Source organism: Danio rerio, chromosome 5, assembly GCF_052040795.2.
Source record: "Danio rerio strain M-AB ecotype USA chromosome 5, GRCz13ab, whole genome shotgun sequence".
Lineage (NCBI taxonomy): Eukaryota > Metazoa > Chordata > Actinopteri > Cypriniformes > Danionidae > Danio > Danio rerio.
The window spans coordinates 72,448,046-72,471,588 of record NC_141025.1 but is presented as its reverse complement, the minus strand read 5'-3'; the positions used below and the strand labels follow the sequence as shown (position 1 = coordinate 72,471,588).

The following is a 23,543-nucleotide window of genomic DNA, read 5'->3' as shown; positions in this document are numbered from 1 at the left end:
CAGGCGTCCAGCCATGTTGTTGTTTCAACAGACGCTTCCAACACGGGTTGGGGGGCCGTGTGTCGCGGGCATGCGGCTGCGGGCCTCTGGAAGGGTGCCCAGCTGCATTGGCATATCAATCGCCTAGAGCTGTTGGCAGTGTTCCTCGCTCTCCACCGCTTTTTACCGGTACTGGAGCGGCAACACGTGCTGGTCAGGACGGACAGTACGGCGGCGGCGGCGTATATCAACCGCATGGGGGGTATGCGCTCTCGCCGCATGTCTCAGCTCGCCCGCCGTCTGCTCCTCTGGAGTCACCCGCGGCTGAAATCGCTGCGCGCCATTCACGTCCCAGGCACGCTCAATCGTGCAGCCGATGCGCTCTCACGACAGCTGTTACGCCCTGGAGAATGGAGACTCCACCCCGAGTCTGTTCAGCTGATATGGGCGCGATTCGGGGAGGCCCAGATCGATCTGTTTGCTTCCCCCGAGAACGCTCACTGCCAGTTGTTTTTTTCCCTGACCGAGGGCTCTCTCGGCACGGATGCACTGGCCCACAGCTGGCCTCGGGGCATGCGCAAGTATGCGTTTCCCCCAGTGAGCCTGCTCGCGCAGTTTCTGTGCAAGGTCAGGGAGGACGAGGAACAGGTTCTGCTAGTTGCGCCCCTTTGGCCCAACCGGACCTGGATATCAGAGCTCTCACTCCTCGCGACGGCCCTCCCCTGGCGGATCCCTTTGAGAGAGGACCTACTCTCTCAGGGACAGGGCACCATCTGGCACCCTCGCCCCGATCTTTGGAACCTCCACGTGTGGTCCCTAGACGCGAGGAAGACTTAGGTAACCTACCGACTGCGGTGGTTAATACCATCACTCAGGCTAGAGCCCCCTCCACGAGGCGCGCCTACGCCCTGAAGTGGAGTCTATTCACTGAATGGTGCGTCTCTCGCAGAGAAGACCCCCGAAATTGCCAGATTAGTGTTGTGCTCTCTTTCCTTCAAGAGAAGTTGGACAGCAGGCTGTCGCCCTCCACTCTCAAGGTTTACGTGGCCGCCATCTCCGCTTATCATAGCGCGGTAGCTGGCGGCACCGTGGGAAAGCATAACCTGGTCATCCAGTTCCTTAGGGGTGCTAGGCGAATTAATCCATCTCGCCCCCCTCTCATGCCCTCTTGGGATCTCGCCCTCGTTCTCACGAGTCTGCGATCCGATCCCTTTGAGCCACTCGAATCAGTATCTCTAAGATTTCTGTCCCTGAAGACAGCTCTGCTGGTTGCGTTGGCCTCCATCAAGAGGGTCGGGGACCTGGAGGCATTTTCGGTCAGTGACTCGTGCCTGGAATTCGGGCCGGATTACTCTCACGTTATCCTGAGACCCCGCCCCGGTTATGTGCCCAAGGTTCCTACCACCCCCTTTAGAGATCAGGTAGTGAACCTGCAAGCGCTGCCCCCGGAGGAGGCAGACCCAGCCCTTTCTTTACTTTGTCCAGTTCGCGCTCTGCGCATTTATGTGGACCGTACTCAGAATTTTAGATCATCTGAGCAGCTCTTTGTCTGTTATGGCGGTCGGCAGCAGGGAAGTGCCGTATCGAAACAAAGATTATCCCACTGGATTGTGGATGCCATTTCACTCGCTTATTCGAGTCGAGGTCAGCCGTGTCCCCCGGGAGTACGTGCACACTCCACTTGGAGCGTTGCATCCTCTTGGGCGCATGCACGCGGCGCCTCTCTAACAGACATCTGTAGAGCTGCGGGCTGGGCGACACCCAACACATTTGCAAGGTTTTACAATCTGCGAGTGGAGCCGGTTTCCTCAAGGGTATTAGGTAACCCTTTGGTGATTGAGGAGACAACTCGGTAGGGTGTTGAAACACGCTTGCTGCGCCATTCTCCCTAACACGGAGGTACGTGCGCCTTTTTTATCTGTCAGTAAAGTTCCCCGTCAGGTGAGCCCTGCAGATTCCTCCGTGGCCCCCAGCACTGACTCAGCGGAGGAGTCACTTGCTGGCCCACTACGTTGTAGGTCTGCCCGCTGGTCAGCCCGCGTTTTGGGTATAGGTGCCTGCTATGCGTGATCCCCACTAGGCGATCCCATATGCTTATTCCGCCACGGTTAAGTCCCCCCCCTGGGCGGACCCGTGTCTTCCCTCTCCGCTAACCACTCTTTGCTATGCGTACTCCCCCTTTTTAGGGCTAGTCCATAGGTAAATTCTGCCATCTATCCCCCCCTTGGGTAACGGATGGCCTCCGCAGCGTCCTCCCTATCGGGATTGCACGCTTCCCAACGTACTGTCGTATTTCCTAGAATTATCTAGATGCTCACGACTTCCCAAAAAATATATCTAAATCCGTAAAACTTCTGTTGAAGTAGGATAAATTAGGGCCAGGGACACGTTGGAGGACCGCGCCCCCCATGATGTGGGTGCGTCACGCTTGCTTGACTATCTCCTCATCGGGGGTGTTGGTAAGGTGCAGTCATTATGGCGCTTTCCATATTCTCCCATTCATGGCACTGAAGTTCCCCAACCGAAGGGGAACGTTCGAGGTTACAGAAGTAACCCTTCGTTCCCCGAGGAGGGGAACGGAAGTGCCATATTCCGTCGCCATAATGACTGTCCCTTAGCTGTTTGAAAGTCTCTTCAGCTTAAAAGGATGGCGTCTGCTGGCTTCAGGTGTGCTTATATGCTGAGATGATTGCAGATGTCGCACACCTGCGCAAGCTTACGCTGCCAATTAATTTCATTCATTGGCCCGTTCAATACTCTCCAGATAAGCGGCTTCTGATCCGAATCCTCCCATTCATGGCACTTCCGTTCCCCTCCTCGGGGAACGAAGGGTTACTTCTGTAACCTCGAACGTTATCTAAAGACCATTTCAATGTGGTGATATCATTGGCCCATGAACATTTCCTGCTTGTCATCAAACTATTTCATAACTGTAACAAGAGGCAATTGAATCACAACTTAATGTTAAAACAGCTAGCATAACAATATTTATGAATATGTGGACCTTTTGGGATTCTTGGAAGCTATGAAAATTAAAAATGTAAAACAAAAAAATGTATTATTACTATTGTTATTGTTTACATCCCTCAAAAGGGTCTATAAAATACTCTACATTTTTTGTAATTAATGACAACTTTGTCCTAAAGTGTTGAGATGATTATACTAAATCATCCAGGATATAGAATTGTAAAAAGGTAATAATAATAATAAAATAATATAGAAAATAAAGAATTGTGTCATTTAAGATAAATTTACATAGTAGTCTATAGACAAACCTACAAAGTATCCGGAAAGTATTCATAGCGCTTCATTTTTTAAAACTTTTTTATGTTACAGCCTTATTCCAAAATGGATTAAGTTCATTTATTTTCTCCACACGCAATACCCCATAATGACAATGTGAAGGAAAAGTATTCACAGCCTTTGCTCAATACTTTGTTGATGCACCTTTGGCAGCAATTACAGCCTCAAGTCTTTCAGAATTTGATGCCACAAGCTTGGCACACCTGTCTTTGGGACAATGTACAGCCATTTTCAGATCTCTCCATAGATATTCAATAGGATTTACGTCTGGGCTCTGGCTGGGCTACTCAAGGACATTCACCAAGATGTTATGAAGCCACTCCTTTAATATTTTGGTTGTGTGCTTTGGGTCATTGTCCTGCTGGAAGATGAACAGTCGCCCCAGTCTGAGGTCAAGAGCACTCTGAAGCAGGTTTTCATTCATCTTTCCCTCTATCCTGACTAGTCCTTCAGTTCCTGCTGCTGAAAAACATCCCCACAGCATTATGCTGCCACCACCATGCTTCACTGTAGGGATGGTATTAGCTTGGTGATGAGCGGTGCCTGGTCAAACATAATGCCTGGCATTTACTCTTGGGTTGAATTTTAGTCTCATCAGACCAGAGAGTTTTGTTTCTTTAGTCTGACAGTTCTTCAGATGCCTTTTAGCAAATTCCAGGCAGGGAGTAGCTTCCGTCTGGCCACTCTTCTATACAGGCCTGATTGGTGGATTGCTGCACAGATGGTTGTCCTTCTGTAAGATTCTCCTCTCTCCACAGGAGAACGCTAAAGCTCAGACAGAGTGATCATCAGGTTATTGATCACCTCCTTGACTAAGGCCCTTCTCCCCCGATCACTCAGCTTAGATGGCCGGACAGCTCTAGAAAGAGTCCTGGTGGCTCCAAACTTCTTCCACTTACATATGATGGAGGCCACTGTGCTCATTGGAACTTTCAGAGCAGCAGAAGTTTTTCTGTAACCTTCCTCAGCCTTGTGCCTCGAGACAATCCTGTCTCGGAGGTCTACAGACAATTCCTTTGTCTTCATGCTTGGTTTGTGCTTTGCCATGCACTGTCAACCCTGGGACCTTATATAGACAGGTGTATGCCTTTTCAAATCATGTCCACTCAACTGAATTTACCACAGGTGAAGCTGCTGAAACATCTTAAGAATGATCAGTGGAAACAGAATGTACCTGAGCTTAATTTAAAACTTCACAGCAAAAGCTGTGAATACTTCTGTACGTGATCTTTCAGTTTTTTTTTATTTATAATTATTCTTTAGGGGTTTTTCACCTTTATTTTGATAGGACAGTAGAGAATTTAGACAGGAAAGCACTGGGAGCAGAGAGAGGGAAATGATCGGCAAAGGACCTCGAGACAGGAATCGAACCCAGGTCGCCATGAGCACACTGGTGCTATTTGTTGGCGCTGACAGGTTTTTTGTTTTTAATAAGTTTGCAACAATTTAAAAAACTCTTTTTTTCACATTCTCATTATGGGGCATTGTGTGCAGAATTTTGAGGAAATAAATAAATAAATTTAATGCATTTTGGAAAAAAGGCTGTAAGAAAAAGTGAAGCGCTATCAATACTTTCTGGACGCAATGTATATTCATATATGGCCATTTGGGAGACTTTGTTGTAATCTTACCAAACCTGCCAAGTTAGAGCACTCTTTAATAAAGTCTACATTTCGTTATTTCCATTGAAGTTTCACACTTCAGTGAATTTCATGCTACAGTTTCAAGCTGTATAATGTGTTAATACGATTCTTTGCTTTGCTGGCTTCCCATCGGAAATCCTATCAGCATTAAAGCTGTCTGTCCTCACATCGCAAAAAACACATTTCCCAAACTAAATTCGCCATTACAAATGAAGCATTAATCCTTCTGCAAAAAAAGATGAACAGCAGTCAATTGCCACTGATGGAGAACGCCGAGGTCTGGGATTTCAGCCTCATCATTTTCTAAACGCTCAGTACTATTAGTTCTCATGGACATGTGCATTTATCTCACTGCTGGCCCAGATTCATGTCATTTACTGAAGAATAGAAAGAGTTCTCAACCCTGGGAGGGACAAATAAAAACAGTCGATAAACACTAATAATATGGTTAAATGTTAGGTGATTCCTTAATCATGTTCAAGCCCTTCAGGGAAGTTCATACCCAACAAGTAATTTCTTCACATCTAAACATAGATGTCTTGGCTAAAAGACAAGGCTAAATTTGGACTGATAATAATATTAACAACTCATTTTACTCATAAATAATGCCTTTCTAGACACCAAAGGTCCCTTACAACAAGCAAACAAACAAATTATTAAGACAATTAAGAAAAAATAAAACGTTGCCAGACAAAGTTTTAAATACATGAGAGGAGTTGAAGTGCAAACACATCATACGTATGAAATAACATGGTAAAGGATAGTCATGATGATGTTGTTTAAATGCAACCCAAGCCTATTGTGGAAACGTAGTCCCGCGGACGTTTCTGGATACCGCTGAATACGTCCCAGCGGGTACGTACGGCTGCAGTTATTTTTGCGAATATGCGAGAGGCCGCTGTTGTGCGCTTTTTCGCATCTCAGACGCCTCTCGCGAGTGCGGTTCGCGCCCGCGCTGTTCTCGCGTGAACCCACCAGAGGCCACTGTCCGACTGACCGGATGATTGACTGCGCGACCAGCCAATCAGCCGACCCGCCCTCCTCCTTCACTGAACCCAACCAATTTTACTGATCGACCCGCCCGCCCGCTCGCTTCCCTAAACCCGAGCAACAGTTTACAAAAGCCGTCCAAAAAAAGAAAAGCCCTGATTTTTTTTTTTTCTACCGCGGGTTGTTTAAATGGGTTATCTCTTCACAGAAGTGTTGTTCAGCCACTAAAATTTTCCGGTAAGAGATTGATAAGACTATTTTCAGTTTCATAAGGGACCTTTTACAGCATCGATAATGTAGATTTTAATTCGTTTAACAAAAAAACACAAGTAAATACCGCTATTCCGCCTAGTCTCTCCCTATATTGTTACCATGCAACTCTAAATAGTCGGTCTGATATAGCATGTCAGTTTGGCTTAGTTATGAGTGTAATTCCTGCATGCCTCCGGACAAGCACTAGTTGCTTTTAACACATGAGAGAGGCTTCTTTTGCTGTCATCTTTAAGGTGCACGTGATCCTGTTTCAGGAGGCATGGCTCTAGATAGCAGGGGAGGGACTGTGATTCAGAGATATATGCTAAGCTGTTAGCATTGTGGAAGATCACCTACTTCACCTTTAAGCTGGATTTATACTTTTGCCTGGCGCTGCACCACTCACCTCCGCTGACTGCGTGGACACCTCGCGAAACAGACAAGGCTTGTATACTAACTGCGTTCGCCGTTGTGATATTCTTCAAAACAACAGTCAAAAGAAACTGACCGTGAAGTCGGAGAAGTTCAGAGAAGTAGGAAGTTTCCGGAACTACGTCATATCAGTGGATTTATCTAGTGGATTTGTGAAAGCAAAAACTGCACGAAGATGCAGTCCAGAGTACATATTTCTCAGTTCTCAAAAATGTTTCCCTGAGCACATAATTCCAATGAGCCTTGTTTTATTAAAGTCAAGAAGTACCCTTAAAGAATAATTCATTTTTACGCCTCATATGATCGAAATTTCTGATTCCAATCAGCCTAAATGTTGTCGTTAGCCCCTAAAAGGTCAAAGGTTTCCTGCATGACATCAGATCATGAGCACAGAGGGAACAGTGTTGCATAAGCGCTGTCAGAGGAGCACCACACATCTGTTATTATGGCGTTTGCAGCCTTAATAATATCCCCCATTGATCACTCTTTCCACCTTCCAGACAAAGAAATCCCTCAAAGTCCGAGAGATCACCCAGCTGCGCCTCTACATTTTTCATAAAGCCTATGAATCATCATGATGGAAACACAATGGCAGCTCTCCATGTTACTATAACTGCACTTCCATAATGTGAGCGGCTCATGTTTCACAGAAGTCTTTAAAGCCGGGTTCATTCAGGCCTCCGGTGAGCCGGAGATTTGACTTGCTCGAGATCATAAGTCAAACAAATTGCTTTAAATGAGTTGTCTTTGTCATCTGGAGTTGTCATACATTGGCTATAATAATGCCATAATGTATATCTCCTATATGATTGCATTGTTAGAACTGTGTATTAAGGGAATCCGTTGTGTAAAACATATGCTGGATAAGTTGGCGGTTCATTCTGCTGTGGTGACCCCGGATTAATAAAGGGACTAAGCTGAAAAGAAAATGAATGAATATATCCTAGATGATTGCAATGTTAATATTGTGTATTAAGGGCATCCGCTGTGTTAAACATATGCTGGATAAGTTGGCGGTTCATTCCGCTGTGGTCACCCAGGAATAATAAAGGGACTAAGCTGAAAAGAAAATGAATGAATGTATATCTCCTAGATGATTGCATTGTCAATATTGTGTATTAAGGGCATTCGCTGTGTAAAACATATGCTGGATAAGTTGGCGGTTCATTCCGCTGTGGCGACCCCTGATGAAAAAAGGGACTATGTTGAAGTAAGATGAAATAAATTAAATGAACATTGTGTATGGAGAGTATAAGCTGTGTAAAACATATGATGGATAAGTTGGCGGTTCATTCCACTGTGGCGACGCCTGATGAATAAAGGGACTAAGCCAAAGGAAAATGAAATGAACATTGTGCATTGGTTGGATATGTCTTTATTTGTACAAGTGCGCCCTCTGCTGTTCAGCCGGTTATATTCTTAAACCCATGTGTGTTGCTTCCTTTTTAATGCCAGTTCTCTAATCCTTATTTTCTGTGCAGGGTGCAAGGGGACCAGATGGACCAGTTGGAGAGAAAGGAATGATGGGAATGAAGGTGAAATGAACTATTCTTGTAGAGCCAAGCTTCTGTGTGATATTTTATAGTAATGATACTGATTATATCACATTTTAAACAGTAATTAGTTATTGAAATAATTTAATTCATTTCAATTGTATATCATTACTTTAATGCTTATTTTCGTTATTCTTAAAGGGATAGTTCACCCAAAATCCTGAAAATCCTGTCATCATTCACTGTCACAAACCTGTTTGGGTTTCTTTCTTCTGTTAAACATAAAAGAAGATATTTTGTAAAATGCTAAAACCTGTAATGCTCACAGGTTCTGAAAAATAACAGCAAGAAAGTCGTTGGTTCGAGTCCCGGCTGGGCCTGTGGGCATTTCTGTGTTTGCATGTTCTCCCCATGTTGGTGTGGGTTTCCTCCGGGTGCTCCGGTTTTCCCAACAGTCCAAAGACATGCGGTATAAGAGATGTGAGAGTGTATGGGTGTTTCCCAGTAATGGCTTGTGGCTGGAAGGGCATTCGCTGCAAAAAACATATTCTGGAATAGTTGGTGGTTCATTCCGCTGTGGCAACCTCTGAAATAAAAACTAAGCCAAAGGAAAATGAATGAATAAAAACCTGTAACCATTTACTTCCTAGTATTTATTTTTTCTGCTATCGAAGTCAATAGTTACCGGCTTCTAGCATTTTTCGAAATATCTCCTTTTGTGGAAAAAAGAAACCTATAAAGGTTTGAAACCACTGGAGGGTTAGTAAATAAATTGTTTGAAACTTGTAGTGGTCGCCTACAGCAAGAAGGTTCCTGGTTCGAGTCCCGGCAGGGCCAGTTGGCATTTCTGTGTGGAGTTTGCATGTTCTTCCCGTGTTCTCATGGGTTTCCTTTTGGCGCTCCGGTTTCCCCCACAGTCCAAAGACATGTTGTATAAATTGACTGTAATATATGAGTGTGTGTGTGTGAATGTGAAAGGGTATGTGTGTTTCCCAGAAACTGGGTTGTGGCTGAAACCTATGGTGTACCCTGTGGTGTACAACCTATGCTAGAATAGTTGGCGGTTCATTCTGCTGTGGCGACCTCTGAAATAGAGACTAAGGAAAATGAATGATTGAATGAAAACCTGTAACCAATGACTGCCATAGTATTTTTTTTTCTGATATAGAAATTAATGGTAACCGGTTTGTAACATTTTAAAAAATATCTCCTTTTGTGTTCAACTGGAAAAAAAAAAGAAACTTATAAAGGTTTGAAACCACTTGAGGGTTAGTAAATGATTTATTTGGTGAACAATTCCTTTAAGCATATGTGATTATATTGATATTGTTATTGATTTTCATTGACAGGTTAATTTTAGGATCTTGAAGCATTTAGCTAAGCACTATTATTCTCGTGGGTTCATGTCAGTAACATCAAAAAGTCTATCTGGCCGTGGATGATAGAACTGAGTGAATGGTGCATGAATGAAAGCACATTGTGATGCTGTGCTATTTTCAAGATGAAGTGCTTGACTTCCTCCACGCTGGCATGCAGTGGATTTTCCGTACCACAGAGCAAAACAACATATGAAACGCATCTAAATTGTCAGCACAACATTTTTATCAACCTTACAATGCTGGCGACAGGGCGCACTGAAGGTTTATTCAACACATTTATAAAATTCTTGGTTGTGGTTCGATCAGAAGCAATAATGAAGGATAATTTGATGTGATTCTCAATGCGCTTCAATGGAAAATAGTTGACTGTTTTCTTTTTGGGGGTTTTACTGCAGGGTCCTGAAGGTCCACCAGGAAAACAAGGTTTAAGCGGACAAATGGTAAAAAAATTGTTTTATAAATCAATAATTGAAATGGCAGATGTGTAATTGAAACAATCAGTTTGTTAAAGCTGCTAACTGTTCAGATTTTAATGTTAGCTGATAGATAAAGGAGACATATTATGCAAATTTTGTGAATGAAACCAGCTTCTAATGGTAAAAATGTATTAAACTAACTTTTTATAATCACACTTGATTAAAACAGAAACACTTTGAGGCCTATTTTGACGATCAATGGACAAATGTAAGCTTGTTTTTAATAAAAACAAATATAAATATGCATATAATAATACTACTACTAATAATAATAATGATTGTTATGACTAAACTGAAAAAGCCCCCTGAGATGAAGAAGGCATGAAGGCAGTGGTTTTTATAGTTATGTAGGCTAGAAAATAATAATTTTTGTAATATTTGAGTCCTTTAATTCTTTTTCATTTGTAAAGATATCTGCGTATTGCTGTACATCCTGTGTGTGTTAAGCAATATATAAGCGAGGCGCACAAATAACGCGCTCTGCACTGGACTATAGACCTGCTTTGATTTGGTCTGTTGAACAGTCTATTCTAGTTCCTTAAAATAGCAATGCGCCTTAACACGCCTCCTTTTTTAGACCAAATGGACGCACAGATGAGCGCAAATGCATTTGCTATTTAAACAGTGTGCTGCAAAACTTCAAAACGACTCTTGCGCCAAGCAGAAACTAGCAAACAACTATTGCGTCAGGCCTTGCACCACATTGCGTTGGGTGTATGATAGGGCCCTTTGATTGACATTCTCTCTTTGTACGCCATCAGAGGGGGAAAGCCCCGCCCATTGGTGACGATCTCTTCCTCATTAGCATAGGACATTAGTCTTGTTTTTCCATTATGCTGATGCACAGGCATTTGTAGCTCCGCCTTCTTTTGAAAAGAGCACAATCTCATTTAAATTTAAATCAACAGTCACCAAAATGCCACAATTAGGATCAAAGCCTAAAAGGAGCAGTTTCATTGAGTTGTAAAACATTATTTGTGTTGTATTTTGAGCTGAAACTTCACATACACACTCTTGGGACATCAAAAAAATTTTTACATCTTGTAAAAAGGGGCATCAGAGGTGCCCTTTAAGTCTGTAATAAGTGGTATAAGATGTTACCTTTCCACTCACAATGTCAAGATGCTTTAACATCTCACTTCCTGAATTTTTTTATCCAAAATAATTAAAAATACTATGAAAACATTCATCTGGGAATTAATTCCATAACCTAGACAATGTTTTGAAGGATAATCAATGGTTTGCCGTCTGTTAAAGGATGTTAAATGCACAACGTGGGGGCAAATAACCAGCTGACACGATAATGATAACTTGATAAGCAGAGGATTAAAAACTTCTTTATTGCATTGCAAGTTTTTCATTATACCAATTCATTTCATGGTCATTTGCCAAGTTATAAACAAGTAAAAGCTTGAAATGCTTTTTTCAGCGTAAGATCTGACAGAATTAACTTGTGAAGAAATCTCACAGAGAGAGTTTGTGTAAATGACAAGGGTAAACCATATATTAAAGGCGCACACAGAATCTGTGTGCATGCAATCCGCAGATTTCTGCAGATTTTTAGCCTATCATAAGGTCTATTTATTTAGTTGTGTAAATGTGTGTACATTTATATTTATTCGGGTATTTAATTAATTTCAGTAACAGTATTGACTAATATGAAAGTGATTATTTGATTTATTGGTAACACTTTACAATAAGGTTCATTAGTTAATGCATTTACTAACATGAACTAATCATGAACAACACTTGTACAGCATTTATTAATCATAATTGAACATTTACTAATGCTTTATTAACATTCAAGTCCATGCTTGTTAACATTAGTTAATGCACCATGAGTTAACATGAACTCACAATGAACTACTGTATTTTCATTAACTAACGTTAACTAACATGAATAAATACTGTAGTAAATGTATTGTTCATTGTTTGTTCATGTTTGTAAATGCATTACTTAACATTAACTAATGAACCTTATTGTAAAGTGTGACCAATTTATTTACAATACAGTCTTTTAGTAGATATATATTATATGAGAGACTTGTTTCGTTTACCAAATAAGTGGATCAAATCGAACTTGTATTGTAAACATTACATATTTTTTTTTATTTTATATGTAATTTTTTTTAGTTTTGATAGTCCCAAAAACATTCCACGTAAATCTGCAGATTTTTTTCCCAAAATTCTCTGCAGAATTGTCAAAAAATATATGCAGATTCTGTCTGGCTTTACTTATTGCTAGGGCCAGACGGAATCTGGACATTTCTTTTATATTTCTGCAGAGAATTTTGGTAAGTCTACGGATTTCTGCTGAATTATTTTGGGAGTATCATAACTAAAACCTTAATCTGTGAAATAAAAAATAATATCTTTTTAACTTTTATTTAATGTTTAAAATGCAAATCCAATTTATTTGGTAAACAAAACAAGTCTCTCATATAATATATCTACTAAAAGACAGAAAATATTACTTTACAAACTGAACTATTGTCAATACTGACTGGAGCTGCCTGTGCATTAAACAATTTTATGGCACACCTTTCAGCCAATCAGAATCAATCATTTAAATAGACTGTGGAATAAGTTGATATAATGACAGATCATAAAAATACTATTGAAGCATTTAACCAAAAATCTACAATAGTTTTGGAGACAGCGCTCAACTAAATGACTTTAGATAGTGAAACAATATACAGTTAAACTATAATGTTTAAGTGTTTGTAGCTCTGAGATTCTCTTTTGTGTATTATTAGGGTAAAATTGGAGAAACTGGTGAAGCAGGACCTACCGGATTTACTGTACGTAAATTTATTATATTATTAAATTTGACATCCTTACATTTATAAACTCTTTAAGATACTTATAACTTTAAAATCGTGTATTTACAGGGTGTTCAAGGACCAACTGGACCTCCTGGAGCAAAAGGCATCTTAGGAGAACCTGTAAGTACTTTCACATACAGTTGAAGTCAGAATTTATTAGCCCCCCTTTGAATTTTATTTTCTTTTTCAAATATTTCCTAAATGATGTTTAACAGAGCAAGGAAATTTTCACTGTATGTCTGATAATATTTTTTCTTCTGGACAAATTCTTATTTGTTTTACCTTGGCTAAAATAAATGCAGTTTTTAATTTTTTAAAACCCATTTTATGGTAAAACATTATTAGCTCCTTTAAGCTATATATTGTTTCGATAGTCTACAGACTACCATCATTATACAATGACTTGCCTAATTACCCTAACCTGCCTAGTTAACCTAATTAACCTAGTTAAGCCCAGTGGCATCGCTGGACTCCACTTACTAGGGCATGTGCCCCAGTAAACATCACCAGTGACCCGGTAAATGCTTTGAGCGACGAATTCCCTTATATGCAAGTGTATTTATTAAGAGTTGTAATCCAAGAATAAGGACGTTATTTACTATGTTCAACCAAACCAACGCTGATGACAGCAATGTTTAATCAAAAAGCAAACTGAGCATGTGCATAGAAAAAAACATACCTCACGCAATATAGAATTGTCTATAGAATTCCATTGTTATAAAATTAATATTCATGCAGAGATTTTTTAAAATTATCTTAGCATCGCTCCAGTTGTGTCGTTAGGTTGTTTTCCAGTTACATTTAGGATTAATTTATGTTATTTATTTAGAATAATAATTGTTTAATAACAATAGTACTGCTATTTATTTATAACTATTATTTTTGTTTATATATATATATATATATATATATATATATATATATATATATATATATATATATATATATATATATATATATATATATATATATATATATATATATATTTATATATATATATATATATATATATATATATATATATATATATATATTTATATATATATATATTTATACAGTACAACAGTTCTGTCTGGTTCTCAAATCTGATTGGCTGATTGCCGTGCGATATTTTGCAATATCAGAACTCCTACAGCCTCTTTACCCTTTGTGTATTACTCCGCCCACATACAGCCAGCAAAAAGCAGACACAAGAGATCTAAAGTTTAAAAGATGCACGCTCAACTGTTTAACTGTCAGCTTATGATTTGAATCCAATGTGGAAGAAAGTAGTTCCACATACAAAAGGGTTTTTGAAACTCTCCGTGTTTGATTTTGTTTTTATATACACAATTATGGGGGCACTAAGGCACTATACTAAGGCATATATATATATATATATGCCTCAAACAGAAATTGGGGGAAAAGTAAACAGGGGGGCTAATAATGCAGGGAGGCTAATAATTCTGACTTCAACTGTGTACACACATTATAATTGCTCTTTCTTTGGTGAAACACAAAGAAAGAGCAATTAGTGGGCAAGAAAACATTCCTTAATCTACCTTCTTTTATGAACTGTACAAAGTGCAGTTAAAATAAAACCATAAGGTAATATGAAAGTTAATTTGAGCGCTATGAAACATTTATAAGAAACATTATTATAAACACAATGCTAAATATCAGCTTGGCGTACACTGATGTTCAAAAGTTTCGGTTTGGTAACATTTGTTTAAATGTTCTTAAAGGAAGTCTCTTGTGTTCAGCAATACATGGTTTTTCATTCAAATTGAATGTATTTCTATAATTCAGTGCTGTATTTTCATTACTCCAGTCTTCAGGGTCATGTTTTTCTTCATTAATTATTCTGACATGCTGATTTGCTTAAGTAAGATTTGTGTTGCTCTGTATATGATACGTTTCCAGATTTATTTAATGAACAAAAAATATCTACTTTTTTTATTTGAATTACAATGATGTATTTTTGTTCTTTGAAAAATATGTGTGTTTGTGTTTCCTGTGAATGTTGGGTTTAGGAGTAGGGGGTAGAATATACAATATTAAAAGTCTTTACGCCAATGGGAAGTCCCCATAAAGATAGCTGTTAAAGTGTGTGTGTTTTTCATTACAAATATTATGAACAGTATTATTCAGATTTGTCTATCTAACTTTTATAGGGTCCTCAAGGATCACCGGGAGTGTTGGGTCCATTGGGTGAGATTGGAGCAATAGTAAGATGATTGACATAATCTTCAGATATATATTGATATGTTCACCGTACAGCACTCTTTCATTACTTTTAAAGAAACATTTATCATTATACTGTAATGCGAGAAATAACAAATTAGGCTTGGTTCCTGTTATTTCAATAGACAAGACTTAGTTTAATGAAATAATGAACATTGTAGTTTGAGTTTAGTTTGATTAATGGCTTATTATGCATGATCATATTTCAGTTGCCTAAATATTACAAGATATCTTAACCTAACAGCATCTTACTTAACAGTTCCTCTAGAATTTTGTGAATGCATAAAGATAAAAAATATATATATATATTACAAGTTTTGTGTGTATTTTCACTGCAAAACACAAGAATTGCTGCGAATAATGCTAAAAGTTTTGAGAAAAGTGGTCACTAAATCATATTACTGTAGGTTGCAACTGCAAATTCCTGGAGGAACTGATCTGAACTATTACTAGACAGCAAAGTAGATGTTTATTTGAGACGAAAGTCACAGTAAATAGTTAGTTAATAGTGTCAATTCAATTTAATTATTTCTACACTCTCAGAAAAAAATGGTACAATGTTGTACCAAAGAAGATATAAACCCTTGTCACTGGGGCAGTACCTTTTTATGGGTCAGATTTGTACCTTAGGACAAAGAAACATATTTGTACCATTGCAGTTTGTACCTTTAAGGACATCATTTGTACCATGGGAAACCAACATTTGGTTTTTAAAACCTATAGATACAATATTGTGCCTTCATTAAAGGTATAAATCTGACATATAAAGGTACCACCTCAGTGACAAGACACTTTGCAAGACCTTAACAGTGTCAAAATGCTTACCTAACATTTATTTAATATGTCTTTTATTTAGTGTAGCAGAAGTAGTAAAAGTGTCGTTGTAGCAGTAGTAATCGTTGTTGGTGTAGTAGTACCAGTAGTAGATGTCGTTGATGTAGATGTTGTAGTAGCAGTGATTGCGGTAGTAGTAGTAGACATTGTATTAGTTGTAGCAGACGCTGTAGTATCAGTAGTGGTAGTCATTGTTGTGGTAGTATCAGCAGTAGTAGACATTATAGTAGTAATAGTTGTGGTTGTGACTGTAGTAGCAGCAATAGTAGTTGTAATATAAGTAACTTTCTGTAGTAGTAGTTAGTGTAGTACTTGTGATTTATTATCATTGTCATTTATTATTACTGTTGTCCTTTCTTTCTTTTTACTGTCATTATAACTATCATACATTACAAAGCATTGTTGTTACTCCCTAACTCTGACTGGTTTCTTTTTTATCTGTTTTACTTCTATCTGCGATACTTGATTCATTTATTGGCTGATATTGTTCCTAATGTATGTACTCTGACCTTTCCACCAAGTTACCTTTACATGGACACACACACACACACACACACACACACACACACATACACACACACTCACACACACACACACACACACACACACCTAACACTACCTGACTATATTGTATTTGTTTGGTTTGTTTATTGTTGTTTTGTTATGGTTTTTAGTTGATGGTTTTTTTTTTGTATTTGTATGATCCCAATTTATGTACCTTTTTGCATATTCTAATAAAAAAAGTCTTTTATTTTACAATACCTATAGTTTCGTTACCAGTTGTTTTGTAATATTGTATTATAGAATTTAATAATTAATGTTTATACGTTTCTTTCTTCTAGAAATTATTCATAAATCACTTTGCCTTTCCAGTTATATTTATTTTTATATATATTGTAATAAGTTTTGATAGGTATTCATAGAAATTGTAGTAGGTTTTGTACATTTTATATGGAAACAATTGTGTACCTTCATTTCAGTTGTACCATAAAAGGTACAGAACAGCATCATAAGAGGTCTTTTCTGTACCATATAAGGTACAATCTTTATAAAAGTACAAAACGGTTCCTCAAGGAACATTATTTGTACCACCGTGTACCTTTTTTTCTGAGAGTGTATTTCACTTTTACAATGGGGATTGTGTCAAAGCAGCTTAACATAGATGAAGTTCTAGTAAACTGAAACTGATTCAGTCCTTTTTTCAGAGTTCAGATCAGTGTAATATTAATGTCACTGCTGAAAGCCCAAACACTGAAGAACAAATCCAACAATGCCAACAAATCCAACAATTGATCCCCAAACTAAATTGCTCCCATGCTGTCACTTTTCTTTGAAATAGCTATCCATTTTTTCCACATGTATTCTTATTTATATGTGAGCAATTACTGTATAGCAAGATGTTCACTAGTTTCTTGGTTTATGTGACAGGGTTTACCTGGGAAGGCTGGCGATCAGGGCTTACCGGGAGAACCAGGAGAGAAGGTGGAGTGTCTACATAGTTTTTATTGCTGATTTGGGTATAAATAATGATTATATATGAGAATATCCCACTGTTGTTGTAACAATGTTTAAATACGCATTTTAAAAATTGTCTTACTTTTTTCCCCACACTTTCTAGGGTGCAGTCGGGTCTCCTGGGAATATTGGAGAGCAAGGCCTGATTGGACCTCGAGTAGGTTTCTTCTTTTTATTCAGAAGATATGATATATTTAATTAGAAACTAAATGAAAATGACTTGGTGAGGGGAAAATTAATGTTGTTAGCCTGTTAGTGATAATCATTCGGTCAGTGTAGCACTGAAAGTACAGTTTTATGACTATTCCATGAACACAGTGAAAACAAGCCTCATACTGCAATTATATTAAATCTGCACTTCAGTTCACTTAACATCACTTAACAAATGTTTCCTGGTATTATTATATCAAGTGTGTTAAGAGTACAATATTTAAAGGTGCAGTCTGATATAATGGCAATATAATTTCATCCTTTAAAGAATTATTTATTTTAATATATTGCTTACATACTTAAACCTTATATACAGTACTTATTAAAATTTTTACTGCAGCCTAATATCAATTAAAATTCATTTTAAAGTTTAGGTCACACTTTATCCTAAGGTACAATTCTAGCTAATAGTAATGAATTCACTATGATTTTGGCCTCAAAGTCCTAATTTTCTGCTTTGGTATCGAGTAGGATTAGAGATGTAAAATGAGATCATGCAGAATAAGTACAAATTCAATTCAGTTCATTTTATTTCTATTGCGCTTTTACAATGTAAATTGTGTCAAAGCAGTTTCACATAGAAGATCATAGTAAATTGAAAGTGTAGTTCAGTTTTCAGTGTTTAAGTTCAGTTTAGTTTAGCTCAGTTCAAATAAACAGACGTTACATAAATAATATGATAATAAACCACTAGATGTTAGTGAGAATTGTTCCTTAAACCTATAATTACAATATAAATACATCAAATAAATTTTAGAAAAGTCAGTCTAAAAGTTTTCACAACCTTGGAAGTTTGATAAGGTCTCAATTTGTTACTGTTCACACATTGGTAATTAAAAAAAGCAATAAACACATGAAAAGAAGTTGTACAGTGAAAAGATTATTTTCAGGGGTGGCGCAGTGGGTGGCACTGTCACCTCACTGCAAGAAGGTCGCTAGTTTGAGCCTTGGCAGGGTCAGTTGGCATTTTTGTGTGGAGTTTGCATGTTCTGCCTGTGGGTTTCCTCCGGGTGCTCCGGTTGCCCCCACGAGTCCAAAGACATGTACTTTAGGTTAATTGGGTAAACTAAATTGTCTGCAGTGTATGTGTGTGATATAAAGTGTATGGGTGTTTCCCAGTGATGGGTTGCAGCTGGAAGGACATTTGTTGTGTAAAGCATATGCTCAAGTTGGTGGTTGATTCCGCAGTGGCGACCCCTGATTAATAAAGGGACTAACCCGAAAAGAAAATGAATGAATAAATGAATGAAGATTATTTTCTCATCAAATCACAAGTACAATATATAATTTCTGTAAAAAAAAAATAAATAAATAAAAAATAAAGTAATGCTAATACCATTTTTTCCACAAAGGGTGGCCTATTAGATGCGACCCAGAAACTCGTGCATGTTTGTCTATCACAGCTCACAAGTTTATGATTAATTATGGCACCTGCTCTGCTTAAAGTCTGTATCTGTGTCTTTTTAAAGTAGAACAGTGAATGTTTTTAAAGATGTTCTCATTTAGGGTGACCCTGGAGTCGATGGAGAGGCTGGTCCAAGTGGTCCCGATGGAGCCAAGGTAAGAAAAATGTCATTTAAATTCTTAAAAATGGTTGCATGATTACTTTTGATGCCTATTATAATAAACAAAAGGTTTATAAACATTTAGTTATTTAGTTTTTTGCTTGCATCTATAATGTTTTTTGATTCGGGTTTAATTGTATTGGATTCCACCGATAAGGATTAAGCTTTAAAGGGCACCTATGGTGGAAACAGTCTACTTTTCAAGCTGTTTGGACAGACATGTGTGTAGGAATAGTGTATAGACCGTCATATTAGGGTGATATAAACACCCAGTTTTTTCTTTTTTTTTCAATTTAACAACTTAAAAACGGTGGACCAATTGGGGCGGTCACCGAATTGATTGACAGCTGTGTATTAACATGTCTCGGTAGTCACGTGTATAATCATATCAACAAGAAAGGACATGCGCAAAGCAACCGGGAATAAAAGGTCTGTTCAGTTTGCTAGGATCATCAATCATCATCAAATGTGATCAAGAGTGAGTTTCACAAGCTTAAAATGTTTTAAAACAGTGCATGTGTGTAATGAATTACAACGATTCACTTCATCAGCACAGCCAAGTGTCAGAACAGTTATGAAAGAAGACGCTTCAATCCCGCTTTGTGGAAACTTGGAAAAGCTCTCTTGCAGATATACAAGACTGAGAAGAGAATGTGTGTGAAAGTGGTGCTTAGTCTTAATCAGTGAGAAAGATCTGCAGCTGTGTCAGTGTATTCAGTGTCCAAATTGATAAACTGGGTCAGCTGTGAGGTGCAAAGCATGATGGTAGGTGTAGTCCAGGAGAATGGCCGATGGAGTGTTCATCAAGCTGGAGCGCCATCTAGTGAGCCCAGTGGGTACTCCAGCTAATGACTCGTAACACATAAGTTTTCCTAAATGAATGAATGAATGAATGAATAATGTTTTTTTATCTTCTTTAATCCTTCTAAATGTGATGTTGTCTGTCCTCTTGTCGTTGATTATTGACCCATATTGCTTCATTGATTAATATATATATATTTTAATTTGAGCTCTTAATTTGAGCCGGCAGCTAGTGACATGGTTGCCCACTGAAGCTAAACAGGGCTGCGCCCGGTCAGTACCTGGATGGGAGACCACATGGGAAAGCTAGGTTGCTGCCGGAAGTGGTGTTAGTGAGGCCAGCAGGGGGCGCTTAACCTGCGGTCTGTGTGGGTCCTAATGCCCAGTATAGTATACTGTTCAGTAAGTGCCGTCTTTCGAATGAGACGTTAAACCGAGGTCCCGACTCTCTGTGGTCATTAAAAATCCCAGGATGTCCTTCGAAAAAGAGTAGGGGTTTAACCCCGGCATCCTGACCAAATCTGCCCACTGGCCTCTGTCCATCATGGCCTCCTAACCCTCCCCATATCTCTGTCTCCTCTCCACCAATCAGCTGGTGTGTGGTGTGCGGTCTGGCGCAAAATGGCTGTCGTCGCGTCATCCAGGTGGATGCTGCACACTGGTGGTGGATGAGGAGAAACCCCCCCCCATTGTGTAAAGCGCTTTGAGTGCCCAGAAAAGCGCTATATAAATATAACAAATTATTATTATAAATTATTATAATACACTGTGCAGTCTCTGAGCATGCATAGATTAATGTTCTGATAGAGTTTATTTTTATTATTTGCATGAGCCATTTGAAGTCACTTAAATATATGTTGAAACAAGTGAATTACAACACAAGAGTAATATTGTTGTCATTTAGTTTAACGACAGTCAATCAGAACTAATCCCAGATTTAAGCTTTAATCACAGATTAATGTTGGAATCACAAATGTGTTTGAAATGAAGTGGTCCAACATGACTTGATTTAAAATAAAACCCAGATCAACAAATTCTTAGCTCTAAACGCTGTTTAATTGAATCATCATTGGTGCAAACCCGCTCTAAATGTCGTTGTCTGTAGGGTGAACAGGGGGATGTTGGACTGGAGGGAGAATCAGGCGAAAAAGGAGTCATCGGATTTAAAGGAACAGAGGGACGTACTGGTGATCCTGGCTTAATAGGCGTCAAGGTGTGTGCACTTTTATTTCTTGAAACAGTGGCTTATTTTCTTAAGGTTTTCAGATATTTTGCAAACTCATTAAACTCAATAAGTACACTGTAAAAAGTGATTTGTTGACTTCAAAAAGTGAATAAATGCATCGCTTATAAAGCAATTAGTTGGCTTTACTTAAAGTGAGTAAACATGCTGCCTTAAATTATTAAGTAAATGAACTACCAGGGTTGGACAATGAAACAAACCTGAAGTGCCTGGTTTTACACCACAATAATTCCAAACGATTCGAATGCTATCGCTCAATTGAGTAGGGCGTTATCAGTTGTTATCAGCTGATAGATATGGGCCAGTAGGGGTCTTCTGCATCTAAGGCCCTGTTTACACTAGTATGTTTTAGAATGAAAATGATCCGCGTCCACACTGGCATTTCACCCAGTTATTCTGAACAACTCTCCATCTACACCAAACCACTGAAAACGCACATCACGTGACCACACACACACACACACTCTGGCATGCGCTGTGAGAGCTGTGCTCGTCAGACTGTTCATCAAGGATCTACCACTGGATCTAATCTCACTATATTTGTTAAACGTGATATTTAATTAATCTTGTTGTCTATATCTAACGACATATTCCCTGACTTTCCTGTGAATCTATTACTTATTCTCAGGTAACGTGTTTTGGCTGAGCGCAAAGATAAGTTAATAATGTAACCATGTACATTTTGTATATTGACTGATTGTTGCTTTTATTTCCTATAATGTTTAAACTTATTGTATGTTATACTTTCATAATGGCCGTTATTGATTATTAATACTGATTTTCAGCAAAAGAGAGGGTATGTTTCATATTTTCAACGAAAATGAAAGGATGCAGTGATGTTTTAGGCTCTGTTTTGTTATAAATATGCACACAGTAAAGATGACACTCATATATGCAGCTACACGATGCCTCAACATTTCTGCTGTCTGTTAAGTTGCTAATATCAAAATGAAAATAGGCAGTTCCTAATAATATGTTTTCATTTATTGTTAAGAAAGTGAAACAACGTACGTATCCAGGGTGATGTGAATAAGGTTATGAAGTACACTGTTACCTTTGAAGTTTTATCCGACGTGTCCTCGGGAGTTGGTTTTCCATATCAAACTTGCGATGTTTTAACTTACAAGGAGAGGATGCAGGACTGAACTGTGTGTGTTAGGCTACTTAATATTGAGGAAAAGCCCCAATCATAGAAGCGAATGTCTGCAGCCCCGCCTCTGTTTTCAGACGTCTCCGTTTTCCCCCATCCACACTGGCTGGTCAAATTTAACTATGAAACCTCCAACACTAAATTGGCCAGTGTTTTAGCTTCATTGTCCAACTCCTGTACATGCATAATTATAAAAATTAAGTCAACTTAACAGTTCAAAGTTACAACGGGTTTACTCAATTTTTAAGTTAAGTCAATTTGACGCTTTTAAGTTTACCCACTTAAAATAAAGCAATTTTTGCCATATTGTTTGGGCTGAGAGTTCAGATCCCTTTATTGTCTCCGCACATGCTTTGAAATGTTTCGCTGAGTGATGTTGGATGACAGAAAACACAAACTAAATCTTCTTGTAGTAGATCTGAATGATTAAAGCCATAAGTCACCACTGAATGTGTTCATTCAGAGATCTCTCTCTCTCTCCGTCTATTCATTTTTGCAGTGTGTCAACTCTGTAATGTCATTTCAGGGCCCTGAAGGCAAACCAGGGAAAATTGGTGAGAGGGGAAAACCTGGAGAGAAGGTATTTTATGTTTGTTTGACATTTTAATTTATAAGCTTTACCAGTTTTCAGTAATTAGTATTGCATTTCAGCATTTATCCCTGTGTATATATATGAGTGTAATTGGTGCTTAAAGGGATAGTTCACCCCAAAATAAAAATGTAATCATTATTTACTCTCTCAGATGTTTCCAGTCTTATCAGTTTATTTGATCTGTTTAACAAATAAAAAGATGTTAGAAACCATTAACTTTTAACATCAATAGTAGGAAAAATAATTTGGAAGTCAGCGCAGTGGTTTTAGATTTCCAACATTTTTCTTAATAACTCCTTTTGTGTTCAATAGAAAAAGAAACTCATATAGGTGTGTGACAAGTGGAGTATAATTAAATAATGACAGAACTGAACTTTTTGGGTGAACTATCCTTTTACAATAATTTCAGGGCAGCAAAGGTCATCAAGGTCAACTTGGCGAGATGGGTGCTTTGGGTGAGCAAGGTGACACGGGTTTCATCGGGCCAAAAGGAAGCAGAGGAACTACTGGATTTATGGTGCATATTCTATTCAATTTGTCTTAAAGGATTGTTAATGTTTTTGCAAAATCAGACTTTTGAATGTTCAGTTTCAATGTTGTGTCTTCCAAAAAAGGCATAAGGATTAAAACATTTGGGA

The 23,543-nt window shown here is 38.5% G+C and overlaps 1 protein-coding gene across 9 annotated transcripts in view; it reads left to right on the top strand.

The window, feature by feature from the left end:
- The window catches only part of col27a1b (collagen, type XXVII, alpha 1b), a 152,800-nt gene that overhangs the window by 113,986 nt on the left and 15,271 nt on the right, over nt 1-23,543 (top strand). For 8 of the 9 annotated variants that reach the window (XR_015490326.1, XR_015490327.1, XR_015490329.1 and 5 more), the window contains 11 exon segments: nt 8,081-8,134; nt 9,867-9,911; nt 12,704-12,748; nt 12,839-12,892; nt 14,926-14,979; nt 17,258-17,311; nt 17,448-17,501; nt 19,061-19,114; nt 21,026-21,133; nt 22,840-22,893; nt 23,315-23,422. Coding sequence is in view for 4 of the 9 variants with exons in the window: in XM_087252176.1 (XP_087108302.1) it covers nt 8,081-8,134; nt 9,867-9,911; nt 12,704-12,748; nt 12,839-12,892; nt 14,926-14,979; nt 17,258-17,311; nt 17,448-17,501; nt 19,061-19,114; nt 21,026-21,133; nt 22,840-22,893; nt 23,315-23,422 (684 nt within the window). In the remaining 5 variants the exon portion in view is untranslated. 9 annotated transcript variants of the gene reach the window in all.